Source organism: Zootermopsis nevadensis, unplaced genomic scaffold, assembly GCF_977971745.1.
Source record: "Zootermopsis nevadensis isolate Lab colony 2312 unplaced genomic scaffold, Znev_1.0 Znev_ptg000024l, whole genome shotgun sequence".
In the NCBI taxonomy this organism is placed as follows: domain Eukaryota; kingdom Metazoa; phylum Arthropoda; class Insecta; order Blattodea; family Termopsidae; genus Zootermopsis; species Zootermopsis nevadensis.
The window spans coordinates 19,254,069-19,278,687 of record NW_028259156.1 but is presented as its reverse complement, the minus strand read 5'-3'; the positions used below and the strand labels follow the sequence as shown (position 1 = coordinate 19,278,687).

Below are 24,619 nucleotides of genomic sequence, written 5' to 3'. Positions count from 1 at the left end.
AATCTGCATATCAGTCGCTGCAAGTGGGAATTTCTCTATGTAAGATAAAGAGAACCTAATGAAACCATAGTACAATAGTATGTACTTAACATATATTAGGTTGTGAACGTTATGCTTTTTGAGTGAATTATCTTTTGATTGCACAGTTCAGTTTCTTTGTTGTTTTCTTCTATATTGTTTCCATTAGAAGATTTGAAATTATCTCATACTTGGTGAAACGCAGGGAATCATAGGATCGCACACAAATCACCAGTTTTATGTACATAGATTGCCTGAGAGTAAGAAATTGGAGGAAGTTGAACGCGTAGTATAAACTAACATGACATCAAACGTAATTACAGAAAATTCCGAAAATGCGTGTGTTGTGTGCTTTAAAAATGTTGTTATATATTCTGTTGGCGAGTGTGACCATCCAGTTTGTTACGAATGTTCCACGAGAATGCGAGTGCTATGTCGTCAGAATGAATGTCCCATTTGTAGACAAGATATGCCTAAGGTATAACGAGAAATTCCCAGACATTTTCTAATAATTTTGTGTTTTAACATAATGAAGGGCATTTCTGCTTTATCATATGGAATTTTTGTGCTGAGGTTTGGCATAATTGATAGGATTTTAAAAATGGTTTTGTTACAGGTTATCTTTACCAAAGAGGTGCAGCTGTTCCGAAATATTAAGAACTATTCGTATTTAATGGATAAAAAGTTTAAAATATGTTTCGATACTGCAGACATACAAGCTGCCTACAGCAGACTTTTGGAACATGTGTGCAGTGTTTGCACAGGACGCCCTGCATTTAGAACATTTCAAAATCTTAAAGATCATATGAGGAAGGAACATGAATTGCAGTACTGTGATTTATGTGTTGAAAACTTGAAGGTAATCGTAAAACTTAAATGTGGATAAAACTGTCTGTAAGATAGGAATTATTTCACTTAAGGAAGTCTTCTTTTTTATGTTTTTCGTTGAATTTGTATGTAACAGTATTAGGTGTGACATGAGAATAAGTTACATATTATTATCATCACTGAGCTCAAAGTATGTTTCATTGCTTTGAAATTTGTACTGCTGTTTTAAGGGTTGTTCAGTGAACTGTTTTAATTTTGAACAGTTTGGCTTTATGTGAGCCAGTGAAGGTCCTAGTAAAGTGACTAAAGGCACACCAATTGCAGTGAAAATAGATATTAATGATTCCCTCTCTGTACTTGATTCAAATTTTACCTCATGATTGTTGAATATGGCCATTGGATTATGATGCTATGTGGACTTGTATGTTGATACCAACGTTTTGGAGTAACATACTGAAGGTAATGACTATATGTTTCTCCAAAACATTCATATCTACCTAGAAGTTCACACAGCATTACAACCCAGAAGACCAACATCACCATCTTCACTGTTGATAAGAACCTCAAATCTGATGTGTTTTTCTTCTTTTCTGAGCTTGATATTCAATGTTTTTATACACATTACTGATATTTTCAGATATTCACTGGTGAACGAAGATGTTACACACGACAGGAACTCGCTTTACATCGTCGTAAAGGTGACCCTGATGACAGATCACATAGAGGCCACCCATTATGTGAATTTTGTGATCAACGATATATGGACAGTGATGAATTATTCAGACATTTACGACGTGACCATCTGTTCTGTCATTTTTGTGATGCTGATGGTTTTCATCAATATTATAGGTAATCTAAATGAAAGTATACCATAATTATTACTTGTAGGTATGTTTGCCCAGCCTTCAATACAAAATTTACTGCCTCATAATTGCTATGTTAAAAATGAGAGAGAGAGAGAAGATGTTTAAAAATGATATGCCATATCTCTCTTTTCTTCTGTATACTGCTATCTTAATCCCTCTTACTCCACAGAAGCATCTGTATAACATGAAACCACTACTACAGCCATTCAAAAAAAGAAATTTACCAAATAATAAAGACAACACAAAATTGTATATTAGAGCTGTTTTAAGAACCTAATATAACACAGAATTACATTTAGATTATATGAATTAAATAAAGCATGGATAACTTAAGAACTTGTTAGCACATGCTATGTACTTTCATGTGAACATTTAATTTAAAAAAAACATTGCATGTGAAAGGCAAAGATTTCCAGAAAAAAATTAGTCACTTTCTTCAGTTGATTGTTTAAAATTAACCCATCTAAGATGGAATATGCCTGAAATGTCAGTGATCATTTTCCACATTGCATCTTAAATGTTGGAGAATTTCATTGCTAATCTGAAAAAAAACTGTACTGAGAACTGGAGCTGATGTTACATCCTCCATAATTATGTTTGCAGGGGAAATTTGTGCACATAAAAGTCTATCAGTTTGTGCACTTGCCTGTAACACACCCCCCCCCCCCCCCCCCCCAATCAGGGAATGTACATTACATTAAGACACATATCTAGGGAACACTCAAAATTCTGTGTGAGTCCCTGATTACTATACTGCCTATGGCATGACTTGGGGGTCTTAAATATGATTGAGTCAACTTTATCCTATTATAAGTGTTACCTTTTTTCATATTTCTTAATTAGCAATGTATGCCCTGTTCCAGCTCTTATGATTATCTGAGAGAACATTTTCGCTCTGAGCATTTTTTATGTGAAGAGGGCAACTGCATGGAGGAAAAGTTTACATCTGTCTTCCGCACAGAAATTGATTTGAAGGGTGAGTAAATAGCATTTTGAGATGTAAAATTTGATTCCAAAGCATAATGAACAAAGTGGAAAGAAGTTTTCTGGGGTTTGTTGCAGCACACAGGGCCTCTGTTCATGGACGCAGCATTGGGAAAGCTGCCACAAAACAAGCACGTATGTTGGAATTGGAATTTACACTTGCTCCACGGCCACGAGACCGACTTGATGGAATGCGAGGTGGCCGAAGAGGAAGTGGACGACAGCGTATGCGGCATGATGAAGAGGAGCCCCAGGGAGCTGTTGGAGGGGACTGTGACAATCAGCACTTTGACCCAGCGCCTATGTTTCGGAATGCTCCAAATATCAATACAAGTTGTATTGAAGAGTTTCCAACACTTGGTGGTGAAGCACCTCCAGTATTAGGTCCTCCTCTTAGACAGAATTCACGTAAAGTTCCAGCAAACAATAGTGGACTGACAATAAGAACTGTCCATCAGTCTCAGCCATTAGCTATTACAGATGAGAATTTTCCTGCACTTGGACTTGAAGGATCCACTGGTGGGTGTAAGACTGTCAGGCTAAGTGTTAACAGTGGCAGCCAAGATCGGCCAAACTCTGCTGCAGCAAGTTCCATAAGGGGCAGTAATCAAAAGGCACCTACCAATGTTTCTATACATGTTAATCATCGTCCAAGTGGTAGCAGTCAAAACATACATATCAGACCTACATCCGTTCCTTCGCAGTTTCACAGTGATTTTCCATCTCTCAGTGGGTCCAAAGTATCCACTGCCAGTTCTTCTGTACAGTGGCTAGGTAACCATGGCAGCATGGGAGCAAAAACCAAAGTTCAACCACAAACACAGGCTCCAAGAGCATTTAAAACAGAAGAGGATTTTCCAAGCCTGAGTTCTAAATTCAGTACAGGCTGTAATGTTGCAAACACAACCTCATCTTCAGATGCAGGCAGTGACGATAGGTTTAAAAAAGCATCTTCTGTAATGATTCCTGTTACATCATCCTGGACAATGACTCAAGGATCTTCTGATGTTTCTAGGATTCATGAAAGTTCTGGGGAACCAAGTGGTATTCCAGGTAGATCAAATTATGATATTCTTGCCAACACCACCAGCAGCCTAGGAAATATCAAGGTTAAATCCAGAAAAAAGAAAACTAAAAATGCTGTATCACATAATGCCAACATGTACAGTAATGACTCAGTTTTGACAAAACCTGCACAATCTGCAGTCAGCGAGTCTGGGAAGAGGAAAAAGAAGCAAGGGAATAGAGAAGCCGAAGTGCAGCAAAACACACAAACCAACAAGAATGACTGTGAAAATAGGGAAAATGAGAAGCCAGCAGAATTTGGAAATGGTACAGATAACTCGTCCACCTTTGAGCGAAAGAGATCAGAATTACTGATTCAGAGCTTGACACCCCAGGATGCTACAGAAGATAATAATAATGAATTATCCACATCTTTCAACGACAGGGTTTATGAGGATATGTATCCCCCTTTCAGTAGTGAAATACTGGATGACTTTCATGCAATTGGAAGTCCTGGATGTTGGCCTCCAGGATTAGATGTTCCTGTTAACAGAGGGAAATTATCATCTGCACCTCCACCTGGTTTTGGTGGTACCACAAATAGCTGTAGTACTACAGCACCACCTCCAGGTTTTTCAGTAACTCTTAATTCTGTTGCACGACCCCAGTCCAATGGCCTTACATTCACCAGTAGCAGTGGCCAGAGCTATTCAATTCTTCCAGGAAGGTCTGGGAACAGTTATAAATTTGTTCCACCACAAGACTTTTCCCATCGGAATCAAGCATTGGTAACACGAGTAAAGAAAATGTTGGGTGATGCTCAATCCGTGGACGAGTTTTGCCAGCTCTCAAAAATGTTTCGTCAGGGTGACATCAGCGCTTCAGATTTCTACACACACTGCCAGGAAAAAATGGGCATGAAAGAATTTACAGAAATCTTTGCAGAGCTTCTTGTCCTCCTGCCCGATATAGAGAAACAACAGGTAAGACTGCTTTGAAGGACTTATTGGCTATCATCTTGCCTTTACCCAAAATATAAATAACTGGAAGTCTTAAGGGAGGATTAAAGAAGGAGAATTTTTTAAGAAAATGAATTGCGTCACAGCCAGTCCCTGGAGTATGGAGCTGTTTGATCAGTTACAGAAATACAGTTCTTTAAGAACTGCTTCCAGGAACATCTGAAAATGATATTGGGGGGGGGGGTGAAGAAGCCTACTCTGAGCCACACTTTGCTCCTTTAGATTACAGATTCTCATGGTGGTGTGTAAGATGATGGCCATCTTTTTTTATGCCCCATGTATAGTTTTGTGTATAGTGACAGCTTACTGTCTCCGTCATCATTGTCAAGTTCCTTTTCCACATTTTCTTGCGTCAACTGTCAATTCTTCAATGAAACAAATTAGTTTTGTAAATTTGTCAAGGGGTGTTCAAACTATTATCACAGGAATGACAAGCTTTTTTTTTAATTTTTGTATTGTGTGATGGGAACACTTGCAGTATTAACATATAGAAGATTGAGAAGCATGACTTCTCATACTGTGTTTGAAGCTCTGATGAATTTCAGGCTTTTTCACAACTTTCTATCGAGAAATTTAATAATAATATAACCCACTGAACTACAAATGTTTATAGATAACATCATCTTACTGAATGCGTTGCCATTGTTCCATGCTGTTTATCATACTGATAACACATATAGCATATTACTGAACTGTGTCAAATCTCTGATTTTAAGGGAATAGAAACCAGGTCAAATTTGAACATGTATTTATTTTATTGCCAAACACAAATTTCTTTTTATGCAGGAGCTGTGGTCTGTTCATGCTGATACTGGAAAGTGGTCAGCAAAGGACCTTGAGGTATGTGCCACGTGTCAGCAGGTTCTGTCAGCTGCTGACCTCCGCCATCATGTTGGCAGTCACACACTTGAGAACCATTTTCCAGCCCTTGGGTCATCAGAACCTGTGTCACAAACATGGGGCAAGAAGTAATAGCATATTGAATGTGCCAACAGTCCGGAATCAAGAGGAGCATTGGTATTGATTCTTGTCATCGTATTTGCTCATACATGATGAACTGACATAAAATCAAGCCATTATTTTTTCCTTGAATTTCCTTTAATACAGTTTGGTGCCTGTTAAGACGCTTTACATAGATGTAATAAAACATTACATATGGAAAAATTATTTATGTATTTATGCAAGAATCCTTGGACCACATGTGATATTTTTTCTAGTTGAGACAGATGGAAGTGATAGCATTCAGAGAGCTAATAGAACAATCCTATGTGTGCAGTATTTTCATTTTACTATTGTTACCAGATCCTTGCCAAGTTCCCAGTGTTTCCATATGTTCTTACATGTGTTATAACTGATACCAAAATATGCATAAGCAGTGTTACTCTGCAGGTGAATTTTATAAATGACTTGTGACATAAATTTAAGTAAGATTATGTCTTTTCGCACAGCACCTAACAAGTTAAAGCAGTGTTTCTCAACTTATGTGCTGTGACACTTTTAATTTAAATGATTTCATGAAGTGTTGTTATGGAAATTAAATACTGTTTGGCATTGTGCTGCTGTTTCTTTGTTAAACTGTTGATGCCTCAGTTGTGCTGTCTGAGAATAGCCATTTTGAACATTGATATAGTGTCCTCTCCATCATCATTCATTACTTTTTTTCCTAAAATGAGTAATTTTTTAGTGAATGAAGCAGCATATTACATGAAACTCTATTCATCAGCCCCTTTACATATGATATCCAGTGGCATGCTTCTTATTAAAATAATGATACCATCCACTTTCATTATGCCTGAACATAATCTCAAATGATTAGCACTTAAATAATGCCTGAAGCTGATACAGTGACCATTAAATAATTTAAAAACCAGCCAAGCAATCTTCCATAATTTTAAATTGCATGTTATGTGTGTGCTAATTGTCATGTATTTTTCATATTGCAAATCTGATGCTAAGTATTCTGTTATATCATGCCACCCCCACCCCCAAATAAGAGTATGACTGCTAAAATTTCAGAATAGAATGATTGATCTAAACCATACTGTCACAGTGATGGGGCAGTTGCTGGTTTATATGCTGCACTGTGCACTATGCAGTTGAGAAGATTGTAGGTCAATTTATTCATATTGTACAGTCTTCAAAGAAATAAAATTTCTTCTAATAAGCTGTTCTTCACTGTCATTTGTAAGCCCTCTCAGACAGTAACAAACCCCCCCCCCCCCCCCCCCATTTATCAGTGTTTCTACAGCAGGCAGGGAAGAAGTGTGTTGAGTTGGTAGGGGCAAGAAAAAATTTGACCGAAAAATGGAAATATGAAATTCAGCCTGATAAAGGAACAGAATCTTATACATGTATGCTGGTGAGCACTTCTTGGGGGCAATATACATATTAACACACCCCCCCCCCCCCCCCCCGGGCACATTTTGTAAGTGGTGGTTTGAATATGAGACTGAATTTAACAAGAGGTCCACAACAAACTACCAGGGTCACTTTATTATTAAAGACTGCACAATGGAATCAGATTTAGTGGCAGAGGACCCGAAAAGTGTTAATGACTTATTACAGATTGCATTTTTGTATACTTGCACCTTTACCGATTCATCTGCAAGGCAACACTTTCAGGGAAGAGTATTTGTGACCAGGGCTGAATTAATAATTTGGAGTAGACTGACATAGTAAATAGCAGAATCCAATGTATGGACCATAGATATATTATACAAGCCTGCCATTTTTAATGTAAGGGATACATTACCTAGTAGCAACTTACACAATAGTTTACACGTTGTCATTTATGATTATCATCTAAGGTTGAACTTCTGATATGTTTTGCAACACTATGATTGATTAAATTTATTGTCTATAAATGTGTAATAATCATCACTCTGGAATGACAGATTTATATGAAATTGTGCTGTGTAAACGACTAAATGCAATTTGTCCCAGCTGGCATCAAGTTCCATGTTACACATAAAGGCTTCAATCCATTTTTGGTGTATTTCAGTAGGGATTAAATTTCCTCCTTTCTGTGTCCTCTCTCTTACGCTTCAAGCTTGTTCATTTCCTGCTGACTGATATTTCTCACATTTGTTTAAGTAATGGCTATCGAATACAGAAAGGAATATATACAACACTATGTCAATCTTATTACTCAACTTGGCCTCCATTTGAACAACTAAGAATAGTTTTACACTGTAGTAGACATAAACTTCAGGTATATAAGTGTTAAATAGCATGCATTAAAAGTACAAAATGCAGCACAGTAAATGTTGAGTAGGCCCATACTATAACCTTCTGATCCTTCTGCTGTATAACAAACAATTATATGTTCAAGTTCAATAACTAAATCAAAGTGGTGATTATTTCCAATTTTTTCACTTAGTTTCAGTTTACTCTCTCACACTGTGCCTATAAAAACTGGGAGGTATCATGAATTGTGATGTATAATAAACTGTATAAATTTGTACTAATGGCATTCTTTTGTGGTATGTACATAGTTATTAGCTCTAGCCTCTGTGTCCAGACCAGCTCTGGGGCCCACCCAGCCTCCTCTACAATGGGTACCGGGGTCCTTTCCCAGGGGTGATGCTGACCACTCACCCCATCTACTTTACATAGTTATTAATGTGAATAATATAGTGCATCTCTTAGTGCTGCAATTCATGCATGGACAGCATATTGTAAACATTAAATTCATAATTTTCCCAGGTCTTTGTTAAACCTTTCATTCTGCCCACCAGATGGCTGTGAGATATGAGGGGCACTGCTTGTATCTGTACCATATTTGAAACAAACAATTAACTAGGTCACAGATATTATCTGATTTTGTGCAAGCTGACAGGTACGATTTTTGTCAAAATTAAACTGTCTTGCCCAGATATCTAATAAGAGATTACTTTCCATCATGGACCAGATGGGACGATTTCAGAGTGACAAAAGAACATTCTGTAGATGGCATGTCTTCTAGAATGGTGTGCTGTGTAGTCTGCTAGTGATCATCCTGATTGTGGAGGCAGTAAGCACCTCTGAAATGTCAATAAACTTTTACTACACTACACAGTGCTACAACCCGGAACACTTATCTTCATATATCCTGCTGTGAGAACCCTGGCCACATGCATCTTTAACATCCAGTTTAATATTAGCATCACACAGACAATTAGGTGTTTCAACTGATTTCTTTTCTTGACACCAAATAATCTATTCACTTTTGATCTCTCCCATCTTATCCTCTGTGACTTCACCATCCTGATAGTTGTGTGAAATCAAGTTTCCATCTTCAGGAATATCTTTTTACCATAGAAATTTCAAATTAGTCAATGATATTCATATATATATCTGCAGATTCAAATTTACCTGATGAAGAACGATGCACTGAATTCAGGTAATATTTTAAACATGATAGGCCACAGTTTTAGATACTAAGAATACATAAACAATTACAAAATGAACTGAAACTGTAAAACTAAAGACCATCAGATTCTACTGCTCTCTCTTCACTCTATCCAATATTCTTCCATCCCAGTAGTCTAGTGTGAATTAAATACATGCAAAAATACAATGTGTTAATGAAATGGTAAACAGATGACTGCCCAACAGCCAAGACTCATTATTCACCATTTAACCTTGAGATTGACAACTTCATCACAAATGGTTTGTTACAACAGATAAGCTGATCTGCCACTGTCAAGCCTTCTGAACTCCCCTAGTTGTATCATGAATCACCACGACTTGACACATCGCCATCCTTTTGAAATGCTCACAGTGGACTTTAAGACTGATTTAGTCAGAAAGTGAAAGTAACAATACAAGAAAGTGAACAGATCACTAAAATTAAACATTTTTACATTTGGAGATAACCCAAGAGAGAATATTAATGTACTGGATGAATAACTATTGAAAGGAGAGAACTAGGAATTATATTTTTATGAGAATCTTATTAGGTGTATGAACATGTTAAGATACTCAGAAATTACAACAGACTGTACTGAGAGGAGACAAAGAAATGAGACAATAGATACTTGGAGCCCTTTAATCAAGTAAATATCCCCTTAATGGAAATTCACACATATTACCAATGATTTCATGCACCACTAACCTACAAAATATATTAATTTAACACAAACTGTAAGGTACATTCCAATCTGGATGAGTCACATTTTCCAAATTATTGCTTTGCAATTATCATGCAATGAAAAACATTTCAAACTGACATTGTACATTTTATGAGGGCTATATTTTATGTCACATCAAACTTTTTAAAAGTGCCCACTTTTGAAATAAATGATAAAAAGTTTGATTTGAGCTCCATTTAGAATGTGGTATATTAGGTGGGGCAGCTGTCGGAAGGGACTGCTAATATATTTGAAAACAACCTAACCTACTGCACTGAAATGCCAAAACTTGGCAATGCTGGTTTACATGAATTATTACATCCACTATTTGAATCTACATAATACATTTCTTTTGGGAAGACAGCTGTTGGTACAGGCTGCAATAAATAATGCTCTAGGCTTTACAGTAGTACAATTTTGTTCCAAATGCTCCCAATAATCATTTTTATCCCACTGTAATCATAACATTTGATCTACGCTAAAGAAGCATTTAATATTCAATCTTTCAAAGAAACAACTGCAGACAAACCATGTTTTGACCTAAAATGTCTTGTGAAGTGAGGCTGCATTCAGACTAAATGCATATAGAATCAGTTACTCCAGCCCCTATTTATTAGGCTTGTACCAGTTTTCCGTTTCAGCCATTTCCTACATCCTAACACATCAAAAATAAGCCAAGTCTGAGCTGAAAGCAGGATTAGGTCTGAATGTATCACTCACTACATGCCTGGCCTCAATTTCTAGCAATGGGAATCAAACCACAAATCCTAAAAGAAGAAATTGCAAAATAGCTCTACCTGCAATACAACAAACACCTGGGACAGAATGCATGTGTGAGTGACCTTTCCTTGTGACTGTTCCATTTTCATAGTGAAGTGGATCAGGTGTTATGAGAACTGATTTTGCAAGAGGGTGACACTGAGGACAACCTTTATTGAATGTATACTGGTCTTTTACATTACGGATGGTATAAATAAATGGTTTAAAAGCACTTGCTAATCAACTGTAATATACAATAATAGTGAAAACAAGAATATTTTCAAGACAAAAAATATGATAGGTATTTTCACTTTTAATATAAAAAAAGAATGGAAAGAAAATTCATTTTATCACCATTATCATTTTGGCTTACCAACCCTGGTCCCCTAACTCTTATTCGAACACCCAAAATAATTTTTTATTTTATTTCCTCAATGGAAGTTACAGCTATGATTCAGAATATACGATAACAAATACTATTGCCAACATCGTCATAACTTATGTTCCTCTATTTGTTCCTACAGCAGTTACAGGGATAGCTCTGTGAACTAAATGACAAAACACAACCACATTTGTAATTCTTTTTACAGAATACTGACTTATTACTAGTACGCCTGTCCAAATAGAAGCATCCCAAAAAAATTAACAATTCTTAAGGAACCTTTGATTGTTTGATGTGAAGATATTTTATTATCACCCCATTCTTCAGTACAGACCAAAATGCTCCAGCAAACGAACATACCATGTGACAAATGTCATTATGTACCCAATTACTTCCCTTCCCTGGGTGGAGAAAGTATGGGGGGGGGAGGGTGGTTTTGTCTTATATTTTGCATAGGCACAACATGTCCCTCTGATTTCCAATCACAGGTATCAACCATGGTTAAGATAAACATCCAGGGAATTGTTGCCACTGAAAGGCCTGTAACTACAAGAAATGGAATATATGACAAGCAGCTTTCTGCAACATCACTAGAAGAAACGATTCCACAGTAAGAGGAATGAGCCATATTTGGAAAGATTTTGAGAATGTCTGAGGTTTTGTCCCTGGTCACACTTCTACAGAGAAAACTATGGGTATTAACTAGCAAATCCATTACCAGTTGTACTAACTGTTTAAAAAAATAGTAGCAGTAGTAGACCCTACACGGTTTTGGCATGGTAACTTCATAAATGCACTTCATCTCAAGACATTATATGATTTGATAGAATGACAGATGCCAACTGCCTGGAGATGAGAGCTTATATACGAGATGAGGTTCTTATGGTGGTGAAGATATTAATGTTGGTCTTCTCAGTTGCAATGCCATATGGACTTCAAGCAACATTCTGATGAAAGGCATTGCCCACAGCCCTGAAGATGGAGGCAGTATGTGCCTACAAGTACACATGGCATTACAACCCAGAAAATCAAGATAAAAGCACAATTCTATGTTTCAGGCTGTAAAATTTAAAAGAATTTGTGCATGTAATACTCTTTCAGGTCTTATACTAATACAAAAAGAGCAAGTAACATTAGCTACAAAAGCCACTTGTCAAGTCATTAAGCTGCACCAGAAAGTAGTCATTCCATGAACAGTACCACCATCTATAACCAACTTCCAGTGTTCTTCATTATAAAACAATGTTCACATTATTCTATATAAATTCACAGTAGCAGCCAAATTCATAAGAAAGATGATTAGGGTACCAAAAATGTAGCAAACATATACAAGTTCAACCTGTAACTGCTCACTCTAAAGGTTTTATAAAAAATTTCTCCTTGCACACTTTTGAGGGATAATATGAAATGCCAATTCGCTTTCCACATATACAAATTAATTTCTTTAGTCAACATGTAACATGACAATTTCAGTTTAATACAATACTTAAATTCCCTCATAACAAATCTATGTAAAAATAGCACAAAAAGAAAGAATGCTGTCACTCAAAATTAATGCATCCAGTTTAAGTGATCAGTTAAAATCTCTCTCTCACACAGGTATCTTGTCTTGTGCTGTTACATACATCCAGTTGCAGGTATTTCTTGTGAATCTGGGCTACTTGGATTTTAATAAGTAATGACAGACAAATATAGCAAAAGAAAGTTTCAGTAGTGAAGGGCGGAAAAGTGGTATTGTCATCCTGTGAGCAAACACGGACATACAAATATTCAGAAACACTGATTTGTCATCTCATGCCTCGTCACGATATGTCCAATGATACTACAATCACAAAATCACAAGTATTTATCAATTGCACAACGTGTATAAAATTGAAATGTAAAAGTGCTTCATCTGTATGTTAAAATTAAGTACAATTTGTAACAACTACACTGTGTTTGTGGCAACCAAATTTATACAGTTCAAGCAACAATTCCATGGCATAACACTCTCCAATTGAAATGATAACATTTCACGTAATTCACAACAAGCAAAAACCACTAGTACTCAACTTTAAAGCAAAGTCAGTTTTTCAATCACTTTGCATCATGTGCCATCTTCTGATATGAGAAACCGAAAAAATAAGCACCACTTAGGCCTTGTCAAGTCATGTGTATCTTGCATATGGTACTTCATAGCCATGATAATAATTAGTAATAGTACACTTTACACTGGTCATGTTAACTTTGTCCTACAACAATCATAAGATTACATACTTATTACAATTATTCAATATATAAATTGTGGAACACAGAGTGGATTCAGAAATGTGTGATGTTTGTTTTTATTTCCATTTATTTAAATTGTTGTACCTCTATTACCAGTCTCTATGGGATATACAAACAGTGTTTATCATATTACATAGTCTGCATGTTTTTATCTTTTTTTTTGGTATCCTCCCCCCTGATCAACAAGAAGCCCACAGTATTACATAATTGATGCAGTACAATAAGAAAAAAATTTGTCAAATTCAATGCTTTGGATATTACACACATATAAACACACACATCCAAAAAAAATTCCCCCTTAAATAGATCACATGAAAGCTTTATTTCACCTGAGCAACATGCTGACTCATGAGGGAATTTAGACTGTCCAAACATCAACAAAAAAAAAAGTGAATTTATCCATAACCAACCCAAAATGTAATGACAAATCAACTGGCATCTGGCTCTTCATTACCAGCAAACATTTAATCAAAACTAACACAACAAATATCTCAGTGAGGTGGAGTCTTGCATGGTTGATTTTAGTTTAACCTTATATATTATTATTATTATTACTACTACCTCAAAAACACAACATCAGAAATACCTATATTATATTCCTTAATACACTGCACTTAAGAAGCTGACATTTAGTTTCAGTCAATATTTCTATATTGGATACAAATAGATGTTGATAATAATAACAATAAGCAACAGTAGGGGAAATACCATATCAGGGATATCAGCAGAGTTTTCCAGAACTACTATACAATGTTTGATGTCCTCTATTGCCCCTAGAATCGTGAATGCCCCGGCTGTCAATTATTATCACCCAGACAACTTGTATGTTTTGAACACAGTCTGAACCATGAGCAAATACTTAGAATATCTCAACATAATGTGGGAGGAGATTAAAATTCATGCTACATACCAGAGAAGTTGTCATGCAACCCAAATATTATTGCATTATCATCTCAGTGCACAGATTTAGTCTACAAAAAACGCTATGGGGGATATGAAACATCACAACCAGATTCTGGATTGGAAAACCATCACCATATCAGAACCTCTGTACTGCCATATATACACTGACACGGAAATAAGCTGTCAAGAGTTCAGTCTGCTATGTTAAATTTTCATTATGACAAAATTAAAATCCAATACTGTTTACATTTCTACAGAAAATACTAAAGGGATGTCTGATAATTGAAACTGGAATTGAATATATAAAAATGGTATTTACTATATATCCAAATATAAATACAATAATGGAATAGTACAGTAATACGATTGTCAGAGATGTTAATTTGCGCAGCTTAAAAAAAATAATATATATACTAAATTGGTAAAATCTCTCCCAGCAATGATCATGGGTAGCGTGAAACACACAATATATCTTTTTAAAAATTAAAACATTTTAAATACAACACGTTATGTGACTTAACTACAAAATAAAGAGTTTGGCACTTGGAAATACATGCTAACTGCATTTCAGAAAAAGTGGTCATAAGAACTGTGACCAAGTGATGATTATATGATATGGAAATTTTGATTTTTGAGATTCCTAGAATTTGTTTTCAACTAAATGCCCAACATACAGATTTTAGTCTTTCTTAAGAAAAAGCAACACATCACAAGAAAATGAAGAAAAATCGATCATGAAAAGCAATATCAGCATTAATATCTAAACAATAAAGGATAACATTAAAACCCACTGGGAGGGGGGATGAGAACTATTTGAAATAAGGAACTTGCCCATGACAAAAGAATATAATAATATTGATAAAGCACAGCACCAATAGCTTACAACCTGTTCTAACCTATGAAGCGTTTTAATAGGTAATATTGTTTTGTGTAATATTACTAAGAAGTGCTGTGCACACTCCAGTTTGATTGCAGCCTCTTTCAGAAAGTGCAAAGGGAAAGTGAGATTGTCCTAAATTCTGATCCCTACAAATATAAACAAACAGTGCAGCACAAAACAAAGGAAGCCCTGCCCAGCAATGCTCATTTTGCATGGCAAGCCTACCCCCTTTGCCAATATCAATGTACGGGCCCCACTTGTCCAGACAACAGAGCACTAAACTCTCACCAGCCAGATGTCATTATGTTTTTAGGAAACTTAAAAAAGACCTAGCTATTAATGAAAGAAAAAGAATTTGTTAAAATATTCAAATGAGACATCCAGCATAAATTTGCAAATAGATCTTGGAAGACAATATGCAATTCATTTGCTGTGCTAAAGCAGAGAATGGTACTAAAGTTCATAAAACTAATATGTAAATGAGCTTCTCAAAGCAAACCGGTATACAAGTTACGAATCAACATAAACAATTTAATTTTGCTTTTACAAAATTCTGACTATTCAAATGACTGGAACAGTACACTGAATAACACATAATATATTTCACCATACCTCAGCAAAAATACAACTTTAAAAATCCAAATTGGGCCTCCATGAATCTTACGGCTGGGGTGTAGCCATAAAATAAATGTATCTCCTCTAATAACAGTTTTTACTGAAGAATGAAAATAAAAATATATTTTCTACAAAAGCCCAATGCAAACAAATAATTCACTTTGGTAATAACGAATTGTGACCAACAATCTCATACAACATGGAAATATTAAATTCCATTCAAACAGATATTATATAATTCTCAGAGTAACATAACACAATACTACAGAAGGAACACACAACACTGTACTCAGTGTGTATTGCAACTTGATGCTGCCAAATTTCTAATAAAAAGAATCCTTTGTACTTGGCAGGCAGGGAAGCTGTGATGAGGTCTTTGAAAGCAACAGAAGCTGGGATGCACTGTTCAGACATTAAATGGTACTGTTTACAATACAGCAGGATATTTATTTTAAAAAAGTTATTATAATTATTTCTCAGGTACTATACCCATCACTCATGATTTTTGTTCCTATTCCATATCAAACCTTCATGTCGGCAGACTACTGGTGCAATGAAATATCACATGGGAAGGTCTCAAACATCAATAAGCACCATATAGTAAGGGGATTTCTGTACAAAACTCTACACAAATATTTTTGTATTATGCGGTTTGTTACAAAATACAGTCACTACTAATAATGAGGGGCTGTCATGCAAACCCATGACATACATTTGATAAATGCTTATTTAGAGGTGTAACATGGCTAGATAATGTCACAATGCATTTCACTTAACTCTGATAAATCTTACAAATGTGGAGAGAAAAACCTCACAACCAGTACGTCTCATATCCTGAATGTTTTGTAAGCCTGCAGTTCACAGCAGAGTTCTAGGGAAGGTGTTACAGATTTAAATGAAATGCACTACAGCTCAAAATCACAAAATACAAAGTTACAAGGCATTACTGGATATTATTTTTATATACAGTGCTTAACATTACTTTGAATGACTTGTTCTGTCAAATCTCTGGCACACAATGTAAGTTGTATATGTTAAGATGAATTTTACCTTGTACTGTTTGAAATATGACCTTTCATATCCACTGGTGTTATAGATTAGCATCCTACAGTTGTTATTTTGCTTTGTGACCTTTGAACACATTTTTATGAAGAATGGTACATAACTCTTTTGGAGCAGCAAATACTGAGCCCCAATATTCCATCACATACACATTTTAAGCGTAAAAAAGCACATACTTGCACTTCTTTGAAAAAAACTGCATTTGATCCGGCTGCCTCCCATCAGAATATAATATCGTTACCAGACTCGGCTAGAGAGCCACTAGAATACTTCTCATCTTGGAGGATTGGTGTGATATGTTAAATTACAAGTCTTTTCCCTGATGACAAGTTTCTCCTTTCTCCACCTAAAAAATTCTACTCTTACAGAAGTCAAAGGGAAGTTTTAATCTTTTTGGCCATTTCCTAGCAAAACCATCAACAGTGTTTGCCATCGTCATCGAGTCAGAATTCGGTAACACAGTTTTCAGTACTAATTAGTGACTGGTGAAGTACTGACAAACTTACAGTGGTAGATGCAACACTCAGTGTTTATTAAAAAAATCATTTAAACCAGGCAAATAAATTAACAATAGAAGTGACATGTAATACACAGCTACAGTAAATCGAAATTAAATGAACTGCTCTTCTATTCAAAAACTGAGGCACATCACTGACAACTTGTCACCCAACTGGCCTTGACTAGCACAATCAAAAGGCTGTCACAGTTTTCCCTGAGGTCTCAAATGATCCATAACTTTAAGATAACCAACCAAGCAGATCTGCAATACTGGAAGCTGGATGGATATCATTGGGAGGAAACATATTGTGTCATGAATTTGTAAGGCCACACCGTAGCGCTGTAAATGAGACCTCGCCCAATGGAATGTCAGGTTTGTACAGGACTCGGAATAACACAAATGAGACGCGTACACTACTACTATTCCACTAACACCTCCCCACCACTTTCAACCCCGAAACCATTTTCATACCACCCGTAAGGCACAGTTCTCTTTAAACCATGGCAAAGAATACTTTTTCTACCCATCTGTTATTGGTTTCTCATTCCATATTATCTTCAGCGTCTTCACAAACAAGAAAAGGAACAATAAATATCACTGGACACCATTTTAAACAGAAAGTAATGAGAATTCATGCCACAATGCAGGGTGTCTTGTCAGATGTGAAGCCTTTCCAGAAAAAGAAAACAATGCTCAAGCCAAGGTTCCATTCCAAGCAAGTGCCAACTAACGTCCTATCATATGCACAATTATCAAGCTCGGACTTCTTATATATATACATATATATGCTATACTGTAATAACTGGTGATTTCTAAATATGAGTTAGTTAATGAGCAATAAATTCACAGCTATATTACTGTCCACAATTTCTACACAGATCCACACCAAAAATATACTTAACTTAAAGAATTAACAATACGTAATTTTCCTTCATGGAATCAAGTGACTGGTAAGGGCACAAAATTGACAGTGAGGTAAACTATGAATGGAAGAGAGAGAAAATACAATAAATACAATAATTATAGAACATCCTCCACTCTCATAAATTCACACTGATATTTCCCCACACTAAGTCAGATAAAGCAATGGAACATATTTACAAGCACCTTCACCTGAGAATTGAACATTGGCAGTTAAAACAATTTACACGTTAGAATGAAGCTGTTGTTGAGCTCCCTACTTCGTCATTGCACTAACCCTGGTCAAATTGAAATCAAAGGAAATTCATGCATCCTCACTTACATACTCAAAGGCACTTTATTTTAGTAATGTCTGTGCACATTTTGAATGGGGGAAAAACAAAAATGAAACAGCAATTATAATAGTACAATAAATTAATATGTTCTTACTCACAACCCCTTTAGCAATATGGGACATTTCTCTTTCCAATATACTAAAACATACTGTTTTAAATTAAGACAAATTTAAAAACTGGAAGAAAGTTGAACTGTCATTCTTTCAAGTAATGAGACTTGAGAATGATTTTTAATATTCCAAGTCGTCATAAATTTTGTTTATCTTTGGTATCGACACAACACAAACTAAACTAACAGCCTCCAGTCTTGTCTTCTTATTGATGCGTTGTGTTCGTGCCACTATCAACAACATCCAAGTATGTTGTTTAGAATAACAGTACTGCCAATGATGTGCTGAAAAGTCAACATTTCAGCCAACAATCAAGGGACTAAACACAGATACACATATTGAATCGTGGAAAACAATGAGGATCTTGTCCAATGACTGTAAATGATTTCTATATACCAACACCTACACACCTTGCTAACACTTTCATATGAACGGCCATTCACTTGCACAAACGGTATCGAAATAATTCCCTGGCTGGGTTGAAATGACTGGTCGAGCATTTGTTCACTACTACTACTACAGAATGTTATGTTAAGATGGTACACATTTTTCTACAAACACAACACATCTCATACTAATACAATAATACAGCGCAACTCACCTTCACAATGCATTAAAAATATTATACTGTGAACTTAAAACAAAAGTTACTTCATATAGTTCTATCTTATAATATAAAATTTGACAGAATATGTGTACATCCTGACTTAGTTTTCACATTAAGTTTATATACCAATCAAACCATGCAAGAATCCAACACAAAAACTTTAAAACTGTCAATGTTCATTATTAGTTACCCCAAACCATGATTTTAAAAAACCATTCAAGAGCATAACTTAAATTAGGAAATAAAGTAATGAGTATGTATGTACAAACAAACACACATACATACATACATCTTGTATACAGAAATAAAGCATCAAAGCAATTTGATATTGATGTGCATTTTGGATCTCATACTGCCCTAGACAACAAATCTAACCCAGAATTTGCCAAGATGAGACACTCGTGTTTGTAACCACAGTTTTGAGCTTCCAATTTTACTAATTGTGTCATCAAGAATATGAAAGGACAGAACTTGTTACAAAAGTCAGATATATCTATTCATGTACCATGAACAGAACTATACCTGCCAACTCTGAGAAACAGACCTTCCCTCCCTGTTATCAGTCATATTTTTTTATAGCTACTTGTAATGTTGGCAGATTTGAGACAGCATTTAGTTTGGCATAGCTATGGTTCATGTCAAAGAACTACAGAACACAGTCAGCATTAGTAGTGATAATAGAAGTAGTAGTAATAGCCATAATAGTAGTTGTTTGACCAGAAACAGTGATAATAAATCAAAACAAGTATAAACTTTGCAATGTTTGGATGAGGGAACCCTTCCTACAAAATACCAATGAAACAATTACCCACTATATCACAAAAACTATCTGTACAGGTAAGATTAACCTAAGATTTAAAACCCACCAAACCCAGCAATCCTTGAGAAATCAGCATTATTTTACACTCATCAGAGTAATGCACAATTTCATATGGAAGGCTTTTTTTAAACACACCCACACATATATGCAAAAAGCCAACACATAAACTCTAATATAACATTTGTTTAAGTTATACATACTCATGTTTAATTATAAGTTATTAATATACATTTTTTTAGATCACTGGAAGAAATATCATAAACCACATTAAGGCTGGCCAATGCATGGAAATCCCTTGGCATACAACAACCTTTAGTGTTTTGGGATTTCATTTTTAATCTAAAATTGTGGAGCAAAAATGATTTGGTCAATATAGCTTCATCACTCTCACAGTGTTTCTGTTAGTAATGAATTCCTACCACCTACGTAAATAGAGAGTCCCAACACATTTTGGCAGACTTACGACTAAAGATTTATTTTGTTCTATACACACTTTCTCACTTTTTAGTATGTCACAAGAATATTATTAATTAACTTTTTTTAAAAAAGTTATTTCAATTTTGTAATTTTATTTAATTATTATCAATTATATTTAGACAATTGATATGGCTCATATTCAACTACAATACTCCTTTTTTTTTTGTTTTAAATATGTTTTTAAAGCATTCTCTCTTCTTGATTATTAAAAAAACATTTGTCCTTTAATACACTTACATACACAAGTGGCACTTCCATTTTCATCATAAAATACTGGAAAAGTAGGGAAAATACTAACAGCTTAGAACTTCACACAGTTGATGTTTCATCAAAAAGTTATTGATTTCAGTTTCCATTTTATTAATTTCATGGGGGTCATCTATTCCTACTTCATGACTTCACAGAGATTATAATAAAGCTGAGCCACTATTCCACTGCATATCTTTATAGTAATAATTTTTATATCATTCAATTTTCAAAATAATGAACACTATTTAATTTTGTCCACACATAAAAAGACATAGACTTAAGACAGACTTTGATGAACAATTCATATTAACTGCATCACAAGACCGCAAATATATATATGTATATATAATATGTTTGGTCACAGAGGTATTTTTCAAGAGACAAACTCCATTCGAAAAATGATATCTCAGTTAGTTCGTTCGTCCGTTCATTCATTCTACCTTCTCTTACACACAATTAAAAAGCAAAAAAAGGCAAGGATGGACTGGATTTTTTAATATATCGATCGGGAAAAACCATCTGCTCTCTAAGCCAACTCGGTAAAATGTCACCAAAAACCCGAGCAAAATGCGAGAGTGAGGCTTTTCTGTCGAGAGACCAAGGAAAAAAAAAGTTATGACTTGAACACTTGTACTTCTTTTACGGGAAAAAAAAACCTTATAGTAAGATATATATATATATATATAGTAATATGTACGTGTTAATATATAGCTCTATATATTTCTTTATCTTCGAAAAACAGCCAGGAAAGTTATGTACGTATCACTGATCCACTCTTCTTGCGTTACCTTCCAACGTTCCTTAATTTCATTACCATCCAACAACACACACAACACATGTCCACTCATTAAACGCAGTTCACAAAAATTGACGCTTTTGCACAGGTTCACTTATAGATAATTATATATCACATTTATTTAAGGATGCAGCACTCATTGATGTGTGTGTTGTGTATATGTAATCATGTGACAGCTATATCTTTCTTAGGAGAATGCACTTTGTTGTATTTTTTATGCTTTTTATTTTTTCACTTATATTCTAAATACCTTATTTAAAACCTTACAAACTATTGACTTAACTTACACTTAAAACTAGATAAAACCTATTTTGTGTTCATTATATAATTTGGTACAAGATTGGCTGAGAAGGAAAGAAAATAACACTTAAGCACAAAATGTACATCCCATTTACCATGATTCTAATACACAATTTCATTATTAGACGTATATACTACAATTGGCATTTGAAAAAATCTATAATCAAAATGTTTGGAACCATTTTTGTTGCCAACCCTGCTTTATGTTAAGACTTGTCCCCTCCCTCCCCTCAACAGCAGGTTTGATGGTTAATTCAGTTATTCTGCACCATTTTCACTTTCATGAGGAGAGAGCCATTTTATACAGGAGAGAAAAAATGTGTGCAGATATAATCTTTTAAAATAAAAACAAAGCCACTCGAAAGTCACAGCACAGTTGAAATACAAAATGTTTTTATTCCTCTTCTAATGAGTACTACTTGAGACTCCATTTTGGCCGGCAGGGATGCAAGCTCTTGAGTTTCACTTAACTCCATCATGACATCTCTCCCCCCTCTCTCTTCTCATCCTGTTGTTTATTATTGTTGATTCTCGTGATGCAATGTGATACAATGGAAGTGAGTCATAATGAAAATATCCTTTGATTTCTAAATTATTAAATACAAATTGAACACCTTACTTTTTGGACATCAGATATTTTACATATCTACTTTATAATATATTGTGTTATTATTCAATACTCGGCGTGCAGTCTGATTTAGCTTTAAGAAATACTAAAAAATGCCATGCTCTTCCCAAGTTACTTAATTATTAAATGACATAATTAAAACAGGAAAAAGCAGCCATTTTTACATAGGAAGCTGAGATCACAGGTGCGGAAAAACACCCTCTCGCATGTTTAACGAGAGACTGTCACAAGTTTTCCAAAATCTTGTTTTGGACATTCTTTCTGGCATTGCGCGTGGTTTGTAAGTAGTCTGACAGGTTTTGTGATTTGCGATTTCAAAATTGTTTTGCTTGGAGTATGTTTATGGATCCAGTTAATTGGTTACTCCAGCAAATTGCTCCTATTCCATTCTTTTGAATGTAAACATCATATTTTAAAAATGAAGATTACCCGTTTTGCAAAGCAAAGCACATCACCTTCTCCGCATTATTCAGACTTACTTACTTACCTCCTACTATGATTATAATTATGTTCCGAGACGAAGAAGGAACAACAGAAACTGTCTACCTTTGCAACCTCCATATTGCACTTGCTGCATGTGCTTACGTTACTTAACTGCATCTAATGCCTTTTAACATACCTTTAGGTACTAGTTACTGTAATGATGTTGTGTAGTTTTCGAGCTCCACAGCGTTAAGTCCCCAGTAACAATCACATACAATGAGTTCTGACTTGCTAAATGGCAACATCTTTAGGTACTATGTATTATACTGGTGTTTGCAAGTCTCTTACCATAACTACATTTACATAGACTCACCCCCAAGGAGATCCCCTGGTAGGAAGGAGTTGAGAGAGGAAGGGGTGGCTCGGTGCTGGTCACCAGTTGTGTCCAGAGGGGCCGCACCCCATAGTGAGCTGGCTGATGGGTTAGGGTTCCACAACTGACTACCACCGGGAGCCCATGTGTCAGATGGTGGAGCTCCTTTGGAAGCACCAGTAGGAGCTACAGAAGGGTTGGAACCTCCGCGCATCCAACCTCCGGTCGAGCCGCTAGGAGGCTGCTGCTGAGCTCCATGACCCAAGTGTTGAAGGATTAAATGTACGTCAGAGTCTCCGGGAGACTCGGCAAAGATGGTTGTATTTCCCAAAACACAGTTATTCAGTGCACCTTGAGCCTGGAAAAAAATTCAAACAGTGCATGGAAAAAACTGGAATATTCTGTAGCACTAATGATTACAAGTGTACAGAACAGTTTTCTCCATATTCTGTATCTTCTACATAGCAACTATGAACACACTCTTCTGTAACAACACACACGCACAGATAATGTACTGCAAGACTTATCCAAAAATCTTTATAACTGGTACTGGCGTGTAATAGGTATTTCACGCAGAGGCTGTGATCACTGGCACTGACAATTAAAATATATAAAAATAAGTTGTCAGAGGACTGAGGGGAGAATATCTTCACATTTCACTGTTCATCTGCTAGTTATGTCACATATCAGTGTTTCAAATAACCCCAGTAAGTAGTACGTTACTGGCAAACTAACATCATCACTGCAATTACTAGCCAGTGAACAGCTATGTGGAAGTTAAAACTTCCTGTGACTGAAATAATACCAGCAAACAACTTGTTATAACAGCTGTTTCCAGAAGTATTTGCTGTAATGTGCATTAGAAGGTGGACCATCTGGCAGAGAAGGCAGGTGGCCTGTGTTTGCAAGGCATGGTGGTGGAACAGTATTAGTAATTGCCTTGTTGTGGCATGGTCATTTTTGATTCAGCCACCACTCTTGAGCACTGAATTTAAACCCAGGCAGTCAGAGGATACTTGCTTTCCTTATCTGTGACATGATGCAAGAATGCAATTTGGAAGTATGCATGCCCAGTCGTAATACATTGCTCTCTGTATGCCATACAGAAAGCAGCAAAACCTATAGCAATATCACCTTTATCGCTCTGTTTGATGTAAAGTTACGTGCATCAAGTCAAACAGAAGTATGGCCAACTGGCAGGGTGGAAGATGATGAAAATTGGTTTCTGTGTCACAGTAGGGACAATCTATACAATCTGTCCACTTCTATATCAATTTAATTAGTCTCTTCCAACAAATATTCTAATATCAACATTCTTCCATTTACTGTAACAGTACATCCTATACCTACTGGCATTATAGCAAAGGACTAGGTAGCTGCC

General features: G+C 35.7%; 2 protein-coding genes across 12 annotated transcripts in view; one reads left to right on the top strand and one right to left on the bottom strand.

Annotated features, from left to right (window-relative positions):
* The first annotated feature begins 27 nt into the window (after positions 1-27).
* Positions 28-6,884, top strand: LOC110835758 (E3 ubiquitin-protein ligase ZNF598). Its single transcript, XM_022076294.2, has 6 exons — positions 28-496; positions 635-877; positions 1,484-1,695; positions 2,576-2,688; positions 2,775-4,684; positions 5,507-6,884. The coding sequence occupies exons 1-6, from the start codon at positions 320-322 to the stop codon at positions 5,690-5,692; spliced, it is 2,841 nt and encodes a 946-aa protein (XP_021931986.1). The 5' UTR covers positions 28-319; the 3' UTR covers positions 5,693-6,884.
* Positions 6,885-10,744: 3,860 nt separating this feature from the next.
* LOC110835757 (trinucleotide repeat containing adaptor protein gawky) overlaps positions 10,745-24,619 on the bottom strand; it is a 38,907-nt gene continuing 25,032 nt past the window's right edge. For all 11 annotated transcript variants that reach the window (XM_087354745.1, XM_087354755.1, XM_087354754.1 and 8 more), the window contains exon 25: positions 10,745-23,596. In XM_087354745.1, coding sequence (XP_087210871.1) covers positions 23,225-23,596 — 372 coding nt within the window. In that variant the 3' untranslated portion in view covers positions 10,745-23,224. The remainder of the gene's footprint in view (positions 23,597-24,619) is intronic.

Bases quoted from the DNA above. Each gene is read 5' to 3' on its own strand.
- LOC110835758 (XM_022076294.2), top strand. From the start codon at position 320: ATGACATCAAACGTAATTACAGAAAATTCCGAAAATGCGTGTGTTGTG. The intron at 2,689-2,774 runs GTGAGTAAATAG...GGTTTGTTGCAG, and splicing joins CACAGAAATTGATTTGAAGG to CACACAGGGCCTCTGTTCAT. The intron at 4,685-5,506 runs GTAAGACTGCTT...CTTTTTATGCAG, and splicing joins CCGATATAGAGAAACAACAG to GAGCTGTGGTCTGTTCATGC.